Source organism: Lasioglossum baleicum, chromosome 11, assembly GCF_051020765.1.
Source record: "Lasioglossum baleicum chromosome 11, iyLasBale1, whole genome shotgun sequence".
Classification (NCBI taxonomy): domain Eukaryota; kingdom Metazoa; phylum Arthropoda; class Insecta; order Hymenoptera; family Halictidae; genus Lasioglossum; species Lasioglossum baleicum.
Genome location: NC_134939.1, coordinates 4,893,084 through 4,908,468, shown reverse-complemented (window position 1 = coordinate 4,908,468; position 15,385 = coordinate 4,893,084). Strand labels below are relative to the sequence as shown.

Sequence of the window (15,385 nt, the reverse complement as noted above, 5' to 3'; positions counted from 1 at the left end):
TGCGGATTTTATGCATTTATGACAGAAATGGCTAGGTCTAATTCAAAACAATAAACAGATTAGAAGAATTTAACCCTTTGCACTCGGAGCTATTTTCACTCTAAAATTAAACATTTCTTCCGACCTAAAATATTTCCATTCTCTATGATTTTTTAAATTTGGTGGATGTGAAATTGATAGAATACCTCATACAGTACTTAACTGTTTAGTAATTATATCTAATCATGTAAACAATGTTTTAAATAATGGTATACCAATTTTTAATGGCGCCTCAGAGTCACCATTCGAGTGCTAGGGATTAACAGTGTCAATATTGCGTTGGCAAGAAAGTAATTTCGGTATTTTAATTTTAACTTTAACTTTAATGAATAAGATCTTTCCCTTTTGTTAGATGACCTTTTGCCAAAAAGAATAAACAAGAAAATGTTTTATTGATTAAAATTCGTCGTTTGAATAAAGAAATTCTGTTTTATTTCTCCTTAAAATACCGAAATTACTTTCTTGCAAACCCTATATTTTGACCATATCGAAATTATTAATGAGCAAAATAAATTTTTACTTAGCTCCTGTAGATTGCAATTGATGTGCAAATGCACAAAGATCCGCAGTCTAGTAATATTATACAATTAGACGAAAAAATGATAAAACTTTAAATTCTATTACGCGGAATAATCATAATCGGTGGCCCATAAAATCCTAATATAACCATTTTTGTTCACATTGAAATGCGTTTGGACACGATTTCGCGATTTGGAAACACTGTGTGTCGCCTCGGGCGCTTCGTAAAAGATTTCGCGAAGTTGACGCCACGTCGAGAGCCTTCCGCCATTGGATGTTCGAATGAAACAGAGCGACTGTCTGCAAAAAAAGATCCTGATCGATCTCTGCAGAATTCCACCTTCGCGTCGACAACTAAAATAGTCTTGCGTGTTGAAGAAGTTTGAACTAGCAATTTTTACGCTAATGTAAACGTAGATTACCGTACAATTATTCACCAAATGTTAAACAATAAATTGTACAGTGTACAGATACCAAGTTTACACTTCTTGTTAGAACATTTCAGAAATTCTTCACAGTGACTATCATTGCCTTCATTTTACAGGCTGATGTTGCCTCTTCTTTTTATATAATTCTATGTACAGAGTGTTCGAAAAATGGAAAGTGTAATTATAGAATAATAAATGATAATTCTGACATGATATTAAAACGATATGATGACTGACAAATTGAATTTCGATAAAGAAAATAGAGACAGCTTAGCACACAAAGGATTAGCAACGTATAAAACAGTGGCCGAGAATATCGTAAAAACGAGCACAAAGTTAACCGATAATACATTTAGCGCGATGGACACCTTTTTCGTGCTAGAGTGCATAACTGGCACCTCGCTTGCTCGCAAATTTGACCCTAGGGCAGTCGATATATCGGCATGCAATTAGCTGATCAGGAATTTTACCTACCAGGCGACATCGATAATTTATTAGGAAACACATGATTTTACAACATATCAGAAACCGGAAAGCTGTAAGTCGAAAATAGCAATAACGCATAATACCAGGTTAGGATGGATAATCACCGGATGGATAATCAATATTAACGCTAAAACTGCGAGATTCTGAATTCTTTCATATATAAGATTAATGAGATTTTAAAGCTGCATTCATGAGGATACATTCGATTAATTCCTTTGGGCATACAGTAAAGTCGCGTTTACTGTCCAACAACCGTGTTTGCACGGAGAGTGACCGCATACCGACATTATATTTTTATGACTGCGTCTACCGCGCCGAGAGTTCAAAAGAAAACCGAACGTAGAGAAGGACCACTACTAATAGTACTAATCGAATGTACAAAAACCTCTTTATTTTTCATTATTTTTTTGTGGGACTTTCACTAATTTATTTCTGGCATTTTCCTGATTAAAATAATACCAAACACGATATAATTTCAACTGTATTTAGTGGTTTAATCGACGATGAAAGTTTCGGTCGCAAGGAAGGACAGCGTCCGGGAAAGAAAGAGACGCGGACAGTCGCCATCGCCGGCACAGTTCAAAGGCCCGCGTATTCGCTGTCCTTCTTTGCGCCCGAAACTTTCAACGTCGAAATTATATCGTGTTTGGTCTTATTTTAATCAGAAAAATGCAAGAAATAAGTTAGTGAAAGTCCCACAAAAAATAATGAAAATAAAGAAGTTTTGTACATTCGATTAATGGTGTCAATGTAGTGGTGTTCACACCGATATACCCGAGCCGAGATCAAACGTCGCACCGCCTGGACAGTGATCGCATACTCGATCGTAGACAGTAAACACGACTTTACCGTATATTATAATAAAACTCGCTAAAATTCCTAATAAATGTACCGTTGTTCCCTTTATAACTAATGTAAAATTGTCTAATTTAAAAGCAGTAAAGTTTAAAAATTGTTAAACCAAAAATTCTGTAGTTAGGAACACCTAACTGTGTAACAACACAGCAATATTAGATAACATGTACGATAATGTTCATGTGGGTATTGTCAGCGGAAGAATCCTGAGTTGAGTTGTTAAACCCGATAGACGACAGTGGCTCTACCTCCTACAATGATTTATTAACCTCCAAAGATTTGGAAACGCTTTGGATGGTTTGATCGGATGACGCAGTTGATCTTTACTCATCGTATGCTTGCCTAAACATCTTGTGCACGTAGGATCCAGAGTCGCCAGATTAACCCGTTGCCTTACAATAATGTGTCAGACTCGTGACGAAGATTCTGAACAGAGTCTAAATAAATATATGTATTTTATTAATTTACTTGAAACCGAAATAATATTCCTTTTTGGGTTTGTTAATCTGCAGCTATTGGAGAGCATACAGGATTCAATAGTTTCTCCTGTTTTAGGAAATTACGATTTACAAAAAGGTTCTTAGCACTGAAACCGTAAAATAAATCGTAGGGCAAGGGATTAAAACTTGTCTCCCCACTCTACTTTCCCCTTCTACGTCTATGTGTCACAATGTCGCGTGACTAATTCAGCACTGACAGAAAGGGGATAACTTTTTCCCTCGATTCGAGTCAACTCCCCCGATCTGGCGGCTCTGGCAGGATGTCGATATCGATCGGGACTTACCGGTTTGAGTCAATCGCAGATACAGTGGCTGCCGGAACTAGAACTTTTGTATTTTCAACGGTTTCGTTACCCCAGCCCTGCATCATGGTTTCACCAAAACGTCTTTCTTTCGTGATTAATTATTTTAATATCCTTGTTAGCTACAAGAGTGTGTTTTTAAATAAAAAATAATATAATATTTATATACAACTCTGAATAATGCTGCTTGTGTTGCCATTTCGTCGACCGGCCGAATTCTTGTCGGCGACTCGCGTAGTCTTCGGTCGATTAAGGAATCATCAGCAATCGCATAAGTTCGCCGCACGCATTTCACACGAAACTGTAGTATCTACCAGATCCCAAGCTGCTGTTTCATCGTTTGCAGACACTCTGTACATCGGTTTACATTTCATTACAATATTCATCCACAAGCAACACGCTGAAAGAGTGTCAAAACTTTCTCTCTCTCTCTCCCGCTCTCCTTTTTTCAGTTAACGCTGCGTTAGTACTACATCCTACAACTGTTCCTGATTTCGATCGAGAGATCCTTAAGGTTTAAACAATGAACTCCCGGCATCAACGTTCTCCCGGGAGCATAACGTGTCCCGGTTCGCTCTCGAACATCCGTGTTTTAAGAGGCTCTCATCGTGGCGTATGTTTCTCCGACGTAGAACCCGATCATCCCGGAGGAAAAGCCATCCGGTGAGGTTCTTACCGTTATTCTCGCTTATCGTAAAGTCAGACGACAGTCATCAAGATTCCGTAAGTTCGATACATTAGTCCCAAAAAACGTATATCGTTAGCAATATATCGTTACCATTACTATTATTGGTTCCGTTTGATTGGACCGCACGCACGGTAGACAAAATTACAGTTACATATAAATCGACGTCAGTATGTGTGTGTACACGTGTTTCTTTGTGTGTTTATACGCGTCTGTGTATGTGTGTGTCTGTGTCTCTATCTCTCTCTCTCTCTCTCCTTCTGTCTGTTCGCGTTATTTTCTGGGGAGAGGTCTCGCGTGTCCGTGTGCGATCGATTAGAAAAACGTCCACCAGGATCGTATACGTTCGGGAACGGATCCTCACTCCATCGGACTTCTATCAAAACTCGGCTAGTAGAAAATATCGTATCACGGTCCTTGGGTATTCTTAACAGTGTAAAATGGCACAGGACTCGGCGAGACCTTCCCGAACGGCGCGTTTTGGCCGTTCTCCTCGGTGTCCACAAAGAAAGATACAAACTTTTCGAGTACACCTGAAACTCGCGGTACAAATTCATGAGTATAAAGAGTTAAATCGGTCGCTGTAGGCAACAGGAGGTGTTCAGTCGTTGACGAAAAATTCCATTGGCGATCACACGCGGTGTAAGTGCAAAATGGCGGCGCGAAATATGCCGCTGCTTGTTCAGAGTATAAAAAGACGCGCGCGAACTTGAGAACGAACGATTCTCAAATTCGCCAGCTGTAAACCGTTCCTCGAAATCGCTCATGGACTCGACAACCGAGATGCGTCTGATCACCGCGCTAACAACTATATCCTCGAGCAATTTCGTGTCGTTCCGCTTGGTAAAAAAGTCGTTACAAATTCGTACGGTGTATATATTTACATTGAACCATGACAGCAGTAGTTTCAGCGGAACCAGTGGATCAGAAGGATGTCACAGATTTCGAATGTTCGACGCAAGTCAATTGTAAAGACCACGACGATTCGCGCGATTGCTTCCCGATCCGATCGAAGATCTAAGTAATCGTATTGCTCAGAATAGATTGTACGTTCGAGCTGTCTCGAGCTGTCCGAAATTATGCGAAACATGATGCTAGGTGAGAAAGAAACTCGGTGGTTCCGTTGACAATTATGACAAATGAGAGCAGAGCCGCGCGTGGCGTTCGATCAAGGTCCATCGAATAGGTTCGAGTTACCGTCAAGTGTCCACGTCGCAGAGGATAGCTTGATTCGTACGTTATCATCTAAACATACAGCATCAAAGTCGATATATTGATATAAACGCTCATACGTGTTCCATTTATATACATACACACCCATTTACAAAGGTTTCTGAAACGCGTTGCGTACCATCGTGTGTTTTGTGAACAACGTTTTCATCATTCATGAGCAGGGGAGACAGGCTAAATTGATACAGAGCTGGGTCGGACCTTTGTTAGGTGTAGGAGGCCGCTGAAATGTGTCTCAATTAGGGCGTCTCCCGCTAACATCGGCTAAAGGATTAGCTCTCCAAAAGGGCTGAATTGATTTTTCATTTTCTCCTCAAGAGGAGAAGTGGTTCTCTGTATCAAAAGGTCGTTACAGACCTTTTTTTCCAATAATAGTATGTATAATTTAACCAAGACGAGAAATACAACAAGATACAGTGCGATCTCGATTATCCGAACATCCAAGTCGCCAGTATCCCAACATACTTAAAATTTAAATAGCTCTATCTAAAACGACACACAAGCAACACTGTTTGTTGTACAATCAATAGAGATTGAATCTAGCATCGTAATTAAGTTGCTATTTTATTATACGAACTCTCATGTTTCTCAGTCCAGTCCGGATAATCGAGGGTCCATTGTAATTTGTTCGAATTTCCAATATGGTATAGTCCATGCTCAACAATGTGTACGTTAGCCAACATTATTCAATTGTCTCATCTCTTCAATAAAAAACTAAACATTCATGTTGATTTTAGAAATTGTCAAAAAAAAAACAAACGTATGAAACTCTACATTTTGAATTAACTTGGTTTCACGTTGTGTCACTTTCATTTATGTAATATTGTGTGAAGCACATTGATAGATTTCTCTGAAGAACGTCGTTGCATTGTATTGACTGATCTCAAAATATTTTCAATACATTCTCTACATTTTCTTTGTAAATAAATTAAAAATTCACAGAAATTAAGGTATGTATTACATACCGATGAAATAAGCTGTACTGTCCCCGAGACAAACTGCAAATATGTACCAAATTTGATAAAATTAATACGATAAGTATCATTCTGCTAATTGAAACATTTTGTCTAATAATTACTTCTAAGCAACAAGTACAACTATAAAAATGTAATAAAAATGATTGATAGAGAGTTGTAATAGCATATTTTGTAGATGTATCAATATGTCTCAATGTAATACGAATTTGTATACCTCAAAGTTTCAATTACAACATAAAAAAGAGGAATATTTGCAATTAAGTCTTAATAATGTCACAAAAAGTGCAACCGAGAAAACTTATCAACTTGCCAGTCTCCCCTATATGTTGCAAAGTATTAGGCTTCTGCATACGAAATATCGTTCTTCACAATAACAAAAGAATTCGAATGAAAATCAACGAATACGACTTTCAATACGTTTACCATGTTTCCCGGCTTGCTCCCCTAATCTTTGGAAAGAATATATTCCCACTTTTTTTCAATTCACTTTCGCTGACGAAAACTGATTTCTAATAGGGAGACTCACGGTCAATCTACTTCTGTACCCTTAAAAAGCGATATCTCGTTCTCAAAATCAGATGGGCTGAGATAAAATTTGGACGGAGTGAATATTCAAAGACGAACGCATTAAATTAACCAACAATTTTCTCAGAGAAGATCTGGATACAATGTTCGAATTACTTCTTTCAGATCAAATCTAATTGAAAAATCAGCGTTAAGTAAAAATAATTGTCTCTATTCTCCTGTATCATATAAACGAAGTTTCATGAACACGGGAACCCTAAGTTGAACAAGATTTACGAAATATTAAAAACGCTAACAGATTTTAACGAATCAACGAATCTCGATTGCAAGAGACACGATATTTCATATGCAACAAGCCAACCACTTTTAACCACAATGTCTTCGGTGTAACAGTTTCAATCTCTCGTCATCTGATTCGTGCGCAGCCGTTCCGTTGTAATAGAAAACAAGCGAAAAAGGTCCGTCGTTAACTGGTCGGCGGACACCAGAGATACAGCTAAGCCTAGTCAACTCTGGATTGATTTGCACAGAAAAAATGGCGAGCGCGGTTCACGCGTTTTAAATTCGATTGGCTTATGTCCGACCGCGTCCATGGTCTCTCTGTGGACACTCCTAAGCGAAGATCGCTCGCAAAGTCGACGTTTCTCCTCCCGGTTTGACGGGGAACCAAAATTAGGAGCTTAAGACTTATATATCACATCCTCAATATGTGCGGCAGTGTTTCCCTTACGTTCTACTTGAATGGCCGTTGCTAAATCGCCGTTAAGACAGATGCTTCACATCGGACTTGATAATCTATAATTCCGATTATTCCGGTGGTCCTCGGTTCCGGTCCACCAACGTTTTCTCTCGCTAAAAAATTCTCTATAGGACACCGACGCCGAGGGTCGAACCCGGCGACGGCGTTGACGACCATTTAATTGGCAGTATCGATCAGACTTTCATCCTCGAACTCCTAAATATACATCGATTATCCTATAACTGCCGCAGCTGGTTGTTGGGTAGATACAGGACATCCAGCCAAGCTGATTCCATGCAAACTCTGACGACATATGCGAACACAAAGCCGAACGTTCTCCCTCTCTCCCTCCCTTCAAGGATAATCGTCGATCCCCTTTCCCCCTTGCCTGAAGAACGGAAATCCTTCGAACGGTGTAACAGAAAAAGGACGATCAACGAACGCGTGGACTCGATACTAGGACCTCGAGAAATGGTGACCAAATCACAGAACAAAGCGAATTCCTTCTCGCCGTTTCTCAGTCCTTCCACCAACTGCACAGACAACAGTACCATCGCCTTTCGGGACGGGGCTGAATTATCTGCTATTGTCAGTGCATCGCTCTGGTGGTGGTCAAATGTGTGGTCTCTGCCCTTTTCGGTGGTGGTGGAGGTGGTCTTCTCTTGTTGGCGATGGCGTTCACGATGTTGATGCTGCGATTCTCATCGGCGAATCTGACGGTCGGCTGCCGGGCCGGGCTGGAAGCGTACTCCACGGGAGCATGGGGGTCCGTTGTATAAACGTTCTCGTACAGGTTGTCGGCCCCGTAGTGTTCCTGAACCCAGTTCGATACGTTAGTTTCCCTGTAGTCGGCCACGGCGGGCGGTGGATCGCGAAAGCCAAGTACCTCGTGCGGAGTGGTGGTCGTGTCGAGTTTACACTTCTGCGCCACCTGCCACTTCTTCCTCATCACCCTCTGGAGATCCTTCAGGAAATCGCCGGGTGGAGCTTGATCGGACGCAGCGAGTTTCTTAGGAGACGTGAGCCTCGTGCTGTCCGATCTCCTCGGCGGCATGGGTTTTCTTTGCGGCAGAGCAGGACTTCCCGGTTCTTGTTGCGGCGGAAGGTTGAAGGTGATCTTCTTGCCCGTACCAGTTTTCGACTTCGGCGATGTCGGCGGTTCTTGAATAGTCACCCTGCGTTGCGGCTGAGGACTGGACGCCGCCTTCAGTTCCGCTAGATAAGGTGGAGCTGCGTAGTGGCTCGAGCTCTGTTTCATGGCACTTCGTCGCACGGTATCCATGTTCGGGTTCGGCCTAATCGGTTGGACCGTCGAGTGCGGCAGGGAATGAGTCCCGTATATCGACTCCGCTTTCGAGTTCTGCCTCGTCAGGCTCTGCGAATTGCCGTGCTGCTGCTGAACGCCATAAGCCGGAGGAGCAACGAACGGGGGAGGCGAAGCAAAGTTTGGAGAACTTGGCGCGTACGTGGGTGTACTCGCGCTGGATCCTGGGTACGAGCTGTGCGATGAAGCCACCGAGTTCGCCGAGTTGTTCGCGTGGAGAGAGTTCTGCGCGTTCAAGTTGTAGCTCTGACTGTTCTGTACCGCGGTGTTATTCTGTACAGCGTTGTTCGCGTTCGTGTACATTTGCTGGTTGTTCGACGGCCTCGACGGAGTGTGCGTTGGCGTGTTCTCGGGCGTCACCGAGTTCGTCGGAGTGGACTGTTTGGGCCTTGCACGTCGGATCGTCCCTGTTTCTCCTACCAACGGGCTCGGGGGTGGCGGGAGCGACGCCAGACTTAACGATGAACCGGATAGCTCAGGCGTGTTGCACACTGGGATTTCGCCAGGCGCTGGAGGTGGTGGCAACGAGTCCAGGGAGAGATTCGATCTAAACATCTCGGGCGGAGGCGGCGGGAGTGGTTCGTTGTCTGACTCGGTTTCCTCGGCGACTCTTGATGGCGACGGTGGCGGGGGCAGCGAAGTGATCGAATCCATCTGTAGAACGTTATTCGGTAAACAGATTGTTGATGCGAGATCGTGCAAACGAACCATGTTACTGGTACGTACCATAGACGGTGGAATAGGACTTGTCGGTGTTTTCGATTCTTGACTTTCCGTTCTGTTGTATCCCATAGGGCTGGCCCTCTCTCTGACTGGTGTACCGGGGGGTACAGGACTGACCGGAGTTGCGTTGCTGGATCGGTGGTGTCTCTTCAGCGTTCCAGACCCGTCGGAATCGGTGCCACTCCTTCTACGACTGTGTCTTCTGGTCAACGTACCGGATCCCGAGCTCGTAGGACTCGGACAGGAGTCTGGCTCGTCTCGAACCGTTTCGCCTACTTCCTTCAATTGTCGCGTGATCGATGTAAGAGGCAGTTTCGGGTTCATCGAGGGTTTCCTCTTTATCGTTCCCGTTGGAAATTCGCCACACTCGAAAGCTACCTGCAGCATCGAACGAAAGAAATTGTTATGTGTTAATTCATCCGCACACTTACAAGAAGGGTTTTTCAATTTTGTAAATTGTTGTACCTCGCAACTGCTTGGCGCTCCATCCGATAGACACCCGCTGGAACTCGAACTGCTGGCTCTGCTTAGCCTCCCGTCGGTATTGTAATTCTGTCGTTGATCGGAATTATAACTTTGCCTCTGACCATCGTACTGTCTGGTGTTGGTAGTCTCTGTACCGTTCCGCGAATTTTCCGTGAATTGGCGAGCATTGTCGTTGCTGGTGTTGTACTGTGTTTGATTCTGAGGCGGCACAGCGATCGAGCTAACGGAACACGATCTGGCATGCGCGAGCAGATCGAGATCTTCCTGCGCCAGCTCATCGATCAGAGTTCTGTAATTCTCCATCAGCTGTCTGCCATACTTGGCCACTCTGATCCCGACCATCCATCGTTCCAAAGACGCGTTGTCATCCGCGCAAAGGAACTTAATATACTTTGTGGATTTCGGCTGCTGCAGCCTCGGATGCTTCACCGCGAAGCAGAAATCCGTCGGCGCTTTATACTTCTTTTTCCAGCCAACGCCATAGTAGATTTGATTCACGTCGAATGTTGCCAGACAAACCAGATCACGCGCGGTACGAGCCTTTTCCTTCGGCCAATAGTAGAGGCCGGAAGCTCTTAGGATGAAGTGGTACCTTTTCCAACCTTTCTTGCTGTCTGATTTCAAATATAAGGGCCCCTCGACCTGAAATTTGAGGCGACCATGTGACAATAGGTTACAGTGTCTCTACTCACATATTCTGATGCATTGCTCATAACTATTTCTAATATGTAACATTTGTCTACGTTCATTTTCTCGTACATTTCGTGAACATCATTATCACTAAACTTGTCCTGTGTCTTCATGTGTTGACATCTTCAATTGACATTTCTCTGTATTTTATTTTTAAGTTGGCTAATCCTTATTCTTACAATGATATCGACATGATACTACTAGAATTGCGACCATTGATGTAATAAAGACGTGAGTGCAAAAAATTTGAATATTTACAATAACTGTTGAGAGCATATATTTTCCAAACGCTCTATTCCATAATGTTTCACATCTTTGTTTCTAGAGATTACTCGTCGATTTCTTTTTTAAGTGTTCGTGGCAAATGTGAAACTTGGAAAAAGCCCCAGATATATACAAAATATAAACAACGTTCAATTACTTCTGAAAAAATTAGAGCTGTATAAAATGCTGGACTTTCTCTAGCTTCGAAGACATTGAAGTGAAACTTCGAGTATACTACTTTGAATGTAGAATACATTGAACCAATGTCTGTATGATGACCTCACGCCCTCACTGCACCTATGGCCTCAATTGCAGATAGTATACATACCCTGTGAATCCAACTACATAGTAAACTACAAACGTTTGTAGAAATTTATATTTTTGCAGATTTAGAAAAATGGTAATTAAGCAGATTTCTATCATGAAGAATTGAAATATATAATATTTTAAAACGTACAGTTAAGTAGAGCATAGAACCGAAATATTTTTCACGGACAAAAATGATTTTTATTTTTATTGAGATAGAACGAACCTTGCCAAAAGCTCTGGAATATTTTATGAAAATAGTTATGTCTGGACTGAGGATTTTATGCATTTATAACAAAAGTGAGTTCGTGAAATTTATACAAAATAGATTATTAAATGGAAGAAATACATTTCTATTGGACCCTGTCTCTTTAGAGCAGTGTTTCCCAACCTTTTATGCCATCCCTTCTAAAATTCTTATGTCCCCTATGTAATATATACATAATTTTTAGTATTAAAAAATTGAATTGTTCAATGAAGAAACTTAAATGATAGGTTTTACGAAGAAATCACTAGGAAATTGTTGAGGAAACACAGTCCTCTAGTACAAAAACAGTACTAAAAATTCAAGTACGAAATAATTTTAATGAAAGATTTTTATATATTATTTTAATTATTAGAGTAATTATTTATTCTTTACATTTAGCGAGATCCTTGCGCTTGATGCTTGCTGCAAAGAGATTTTATATTAGGTTCCAATTTATTTAGCTTCAGTCTCAAGTCTCCCAGTTGTGTTCTATCCAGCCGATTTATTTTTTTAGCAGCATATCATTTATAGTACTAAATCCACATTTAGCTAAATATGAAGATGGAAACGGTAACAATAGTTTTCTTGCACATATGGTTGAATTTGGATATTTGATTAATTTACAGTAAATCCTGTACAGTCGCAAAAGCATCGGGGAGGTTCGTTTGCAAAGTTCATTGACGGAAACTATCTTTTTGAGCTCCAAAGACCGGCCTGAACGTAGAAAAAAACAGCGTGTGTAAAGAGAGAACGCGCGCAGCCGACTGTCCGCGTCTCTTTCATTCCCATACGCTGTCCTTCCTTGCGCCCGGAACTTTCATCGTCAATTAAACCACTAAATACAGTTGAAATGATATCGTGTTTGGTATTATTTTCATCAGAAAAATGCCACAAATATATTGGTGAAAGTTAATCATGTACGACCTTTTTGTGCCTATAGAGGATTTACTGTATAATTTAATCTCTGGACGAGTTCATTTCCGAATTGCCCCACTTAACAATCAAATTGGCTCCCACGTTGGGAAACACTGCTTCAGAGCCTTTTAATTTTTATTTTGTATCAAGTTTTGCAGTCTGGTTATGACAATCTATTATCACTGTAAAAGTGTAGAAGTTTACAGTTATTTTAACGGTTTTAATCCTTTGCGTGTATGGATTCTAAATCGAATATTGATGAAAATTGTATAATACGTATTCCGATGAGAACGACCTGTCGGAATTTTTGCACGCGAACACATTGGCGCGGAACAATCGCTAATCCGATTTTGAATCGACAATTGCAAATGTTTGTCTCTGGAAGCGATCGAATAGTCCATCATCGGCTTAATTTGATTTGAAGGGAAATTTGATTTTTACGATTTTAATCCTCTGCTCAATATAGCTGACTATATTTACCTAACGTTGAACTATACACTGGAAGTGACTACAGTCATCCGTAAAAATTGTACTCTTATCGACAACTGTGAATATAACAATATGGATCACGCGTCTGCCAAATCGAGTAAATAACTCTCCAATACACGCAGTACAAGGAAACCGATAAAACAATCTACACATCTAAAATTTTAAAAAATCTGTTGACAGTATTGAGGAAACTGGGATGAAATCCCAACTATTAAGGAAATATATTTTAAATATAAAAAGTAAAGTAAAGGAAGTCCTGCAACGAACTTATATTATAAAAATTAAGATTCTACGTTGGATTCATAGAAAACGGTTAAAAGTGAAAGGGTAAAGGTACTTTCACAAGATTCAAAGGCATGAAACGTTCATAGTTAGACTGCGGATCTTCAGAATAGAAAATGGGCACCAAATAGAAATTTATTTCGTTGTTGAGTAACTTCAAAAAGATAAAAGTAATATATTAATACTTTCAATCAATTAATTCTTATTCAATCAATTAATACTTTCAATTCAAATTCTTTCAATCTTTATACTCTATCAAATTGCACCCATCCATTTCTTATGAATGCATAAAATTCGCAGAAGAATGAGTTACCTCTGGTACGCCAACATTGCTGCTGGAGAAGAATTCTTCAAGAAGGATATTGCGCGAGTGGTCATCGTATTCCGCGCTACTTCTGTCCGATGGGCCGAGGAGGAACCTTTCCGGATTAAGGAATAGCTGAGTTTTGTCTGGCCGTTCGACGAAAAGTAGCTTATTCTTCGAATCCCTCGTCCACAATAACAGATTTTCCACCAGCAGCTCGTGATCCTCGTAAACTCGCTCTGCAAGATCGAAACTGGTAAGTGTCTACGATGCTTTTATCGAAGATCGACTTATCGTGTCGGAGAGGATGCTCACCCATGAAGAGATCAGGCAAATGCTCGACTACAGCCCACTTTGGATCCATTGGCACGTGATTCTTGTCGGCGAGTAGCCTACAAACATGAGCCACGCTCATTCCCTCATCAACGAGTAAACTTTTCCCACTGCCGTCCAGTGTGAACGCTTTAATGAACAGCTTCTGGACACTCGCCTCGCGCATTTTCTCCAGTGCCAATCGTATCTTCTCTGCTTTGACTCTGCTTGCAGCGTCTGGCGAATTTATGGAATTATGTCTCACTCCATTTTCTATCACTTTGCTTAATGAGATATCGAACTACTGCAATCTAATAAAGCCGAAGAGCTCTTCCTCTCTCGTGTTTGTCTTTCAATGTATGTAATTCGGTTGGGTACAATTATTTTAATCGTATTCAATCAATTGTATGTCGATCGTGTACCTAGTCGATTGATAAAAAACTACGAATACCGAAATAAATTTTGGTTATTGCTTTTAGTCAGAAAAAAAATTAAAAAGAACTGTAGGTTCTGGAATTAAAAAATAGGAAAATTCTATTCGCTTGAGACCTGCTTAATTAGGGATGAGTCAGGCGACACCCACGTTGCATGCACGTCCTAATTAACTGTACAATGCATGAAAAGTAATATTTTTATATGGTCCACGAAATGTTAGTGATATTTGTAGTATACAACACGCGAGAGCTCCGTAAAAAACCGTTGAAATTTTATCTTATACCGTAATAAGCTTAATAGCAAACACGAGTTTCTAGTTAGTTGGGTTTGGCTAAATTATTAAAACGAATTGATAGATATGTATTAAATATTGTGTGCTGATATTGATGTAACTTACCCATAATTTGATGGGGTTGCTGTTGAGGGGCTGTGTGCATGGCGGTCTGAGGAGGTTTGTGTCCAGAGCCGCTGCTGCTCGCGGAGCTCTCGCTGGACAGCATCGAGACCGTGTCCGAGAATGCGCTGTCATTGTCAGGACTATCGGTTCGCATAGCTGTAACAAACAGTTGGCGCCCGTTGAAGAAAGTCGACAATGTAAGAACATATTAATTACGCAGTTGCGAGTTAGAACCGGCTGTTTCAAGTCTGTTGGTCCTGATGTCTAAGATAAACTGACAAGAGTACGCGTCACGGTGTCCCTAGGGCCTAGAGAAACTAGTTCGACCGTGTTTTTACGGTGCGCGATTTGCGCACGAGCAAAGACAGTCAAATTCTGCAGCGACAAACTTGAAGAAACGCAAAGAAGGGTAATGCAATTTACTATGGACCAATTTGCAATTTACAATGGACCAAACGACTTTGTAAATGTAGGGGAAGTCGGGGTATTGTGAGCCACGGAGAATCGTGAGCCAGCGCCATCTGTGTTTTACTGGTAAATAATGACAGCTGCGAACAACTGTTTTTGAGTTGTCTCATAATAAGGTAATATTTCCACGATCAGTTAAAGTACGCACCCGCATCATTACTTTGCTCTGTTAGCAGATACAAATTCGCTGCGCTCGAAGTATTATTTTCATTTCGTGTTTGGTCTATTATCGTTACATTTTTCTGTGGATCTAAGCAGGTAACTGTGTTTATAATACTCGTGTGACTTTAAGCTTTCGAAATAAAGAAAGAAATTTGAATTAGGTGAGGTTTGTGTTATTTGTTTGTGGCCAAGTTGTAAAAATAAGGGTTCGGGGAATTATGAGCCACTTTTCTCGGGGAATTATGAGCCACTTTTCTCGGGGAATTGTGAGCCACTCGATTGTTGACATTTAACGA

At 41.1% G+C, this 15,385-nt stretch overlaps 1 protein-coding gene across 9 annotated transcripts in view; it reads right to left on the bottom strand.

Moving 5' to 3' along the window:
- Window positions 1-1,831: 1,831 nt before the first annotated feature.
- LOC143213288 (uncharacterized) overlaps window positions 1,832-15,385 on the bottom strand; it is a 331,704-nt gene continuing 318,150 nt past the window's right edge. For all 9 annotated transcript variants that reach the window (XM_076432999.1, XM_076432997.1, XM_076432998.1 and 6 more), the window contains 6 exons: window positions 14,460-14,615; window positions 13,631-13,864; window positions 13,325-13,554; window positions 9,798-10,460; window positions 9,336-9,710; window positions 1,832-9,263 (listed from right to left, as the gene is read on the bottom strand). In XM_076432999.1, coding sequence (XP_076289114.1) covers window positions 7,875-9,263; window positions 9,336-9,710; window positions 9,798-10,460; window positions 13,325-13,554; window positions 13,631-13,864; window positions 14,460-14,615 — 3,047 coding nt within the window. In that variant the 3' untranslated portion in view covers window positions 1,832-7,874. The remainder of the gene's footprint in view (window positions 9,264-9,335; window positions 9,711-9,797; window positions 10,461-13,324; window positions 13,555-13,630; window positions 13,865-14,459; window positions 14,616-15,385) is intronic.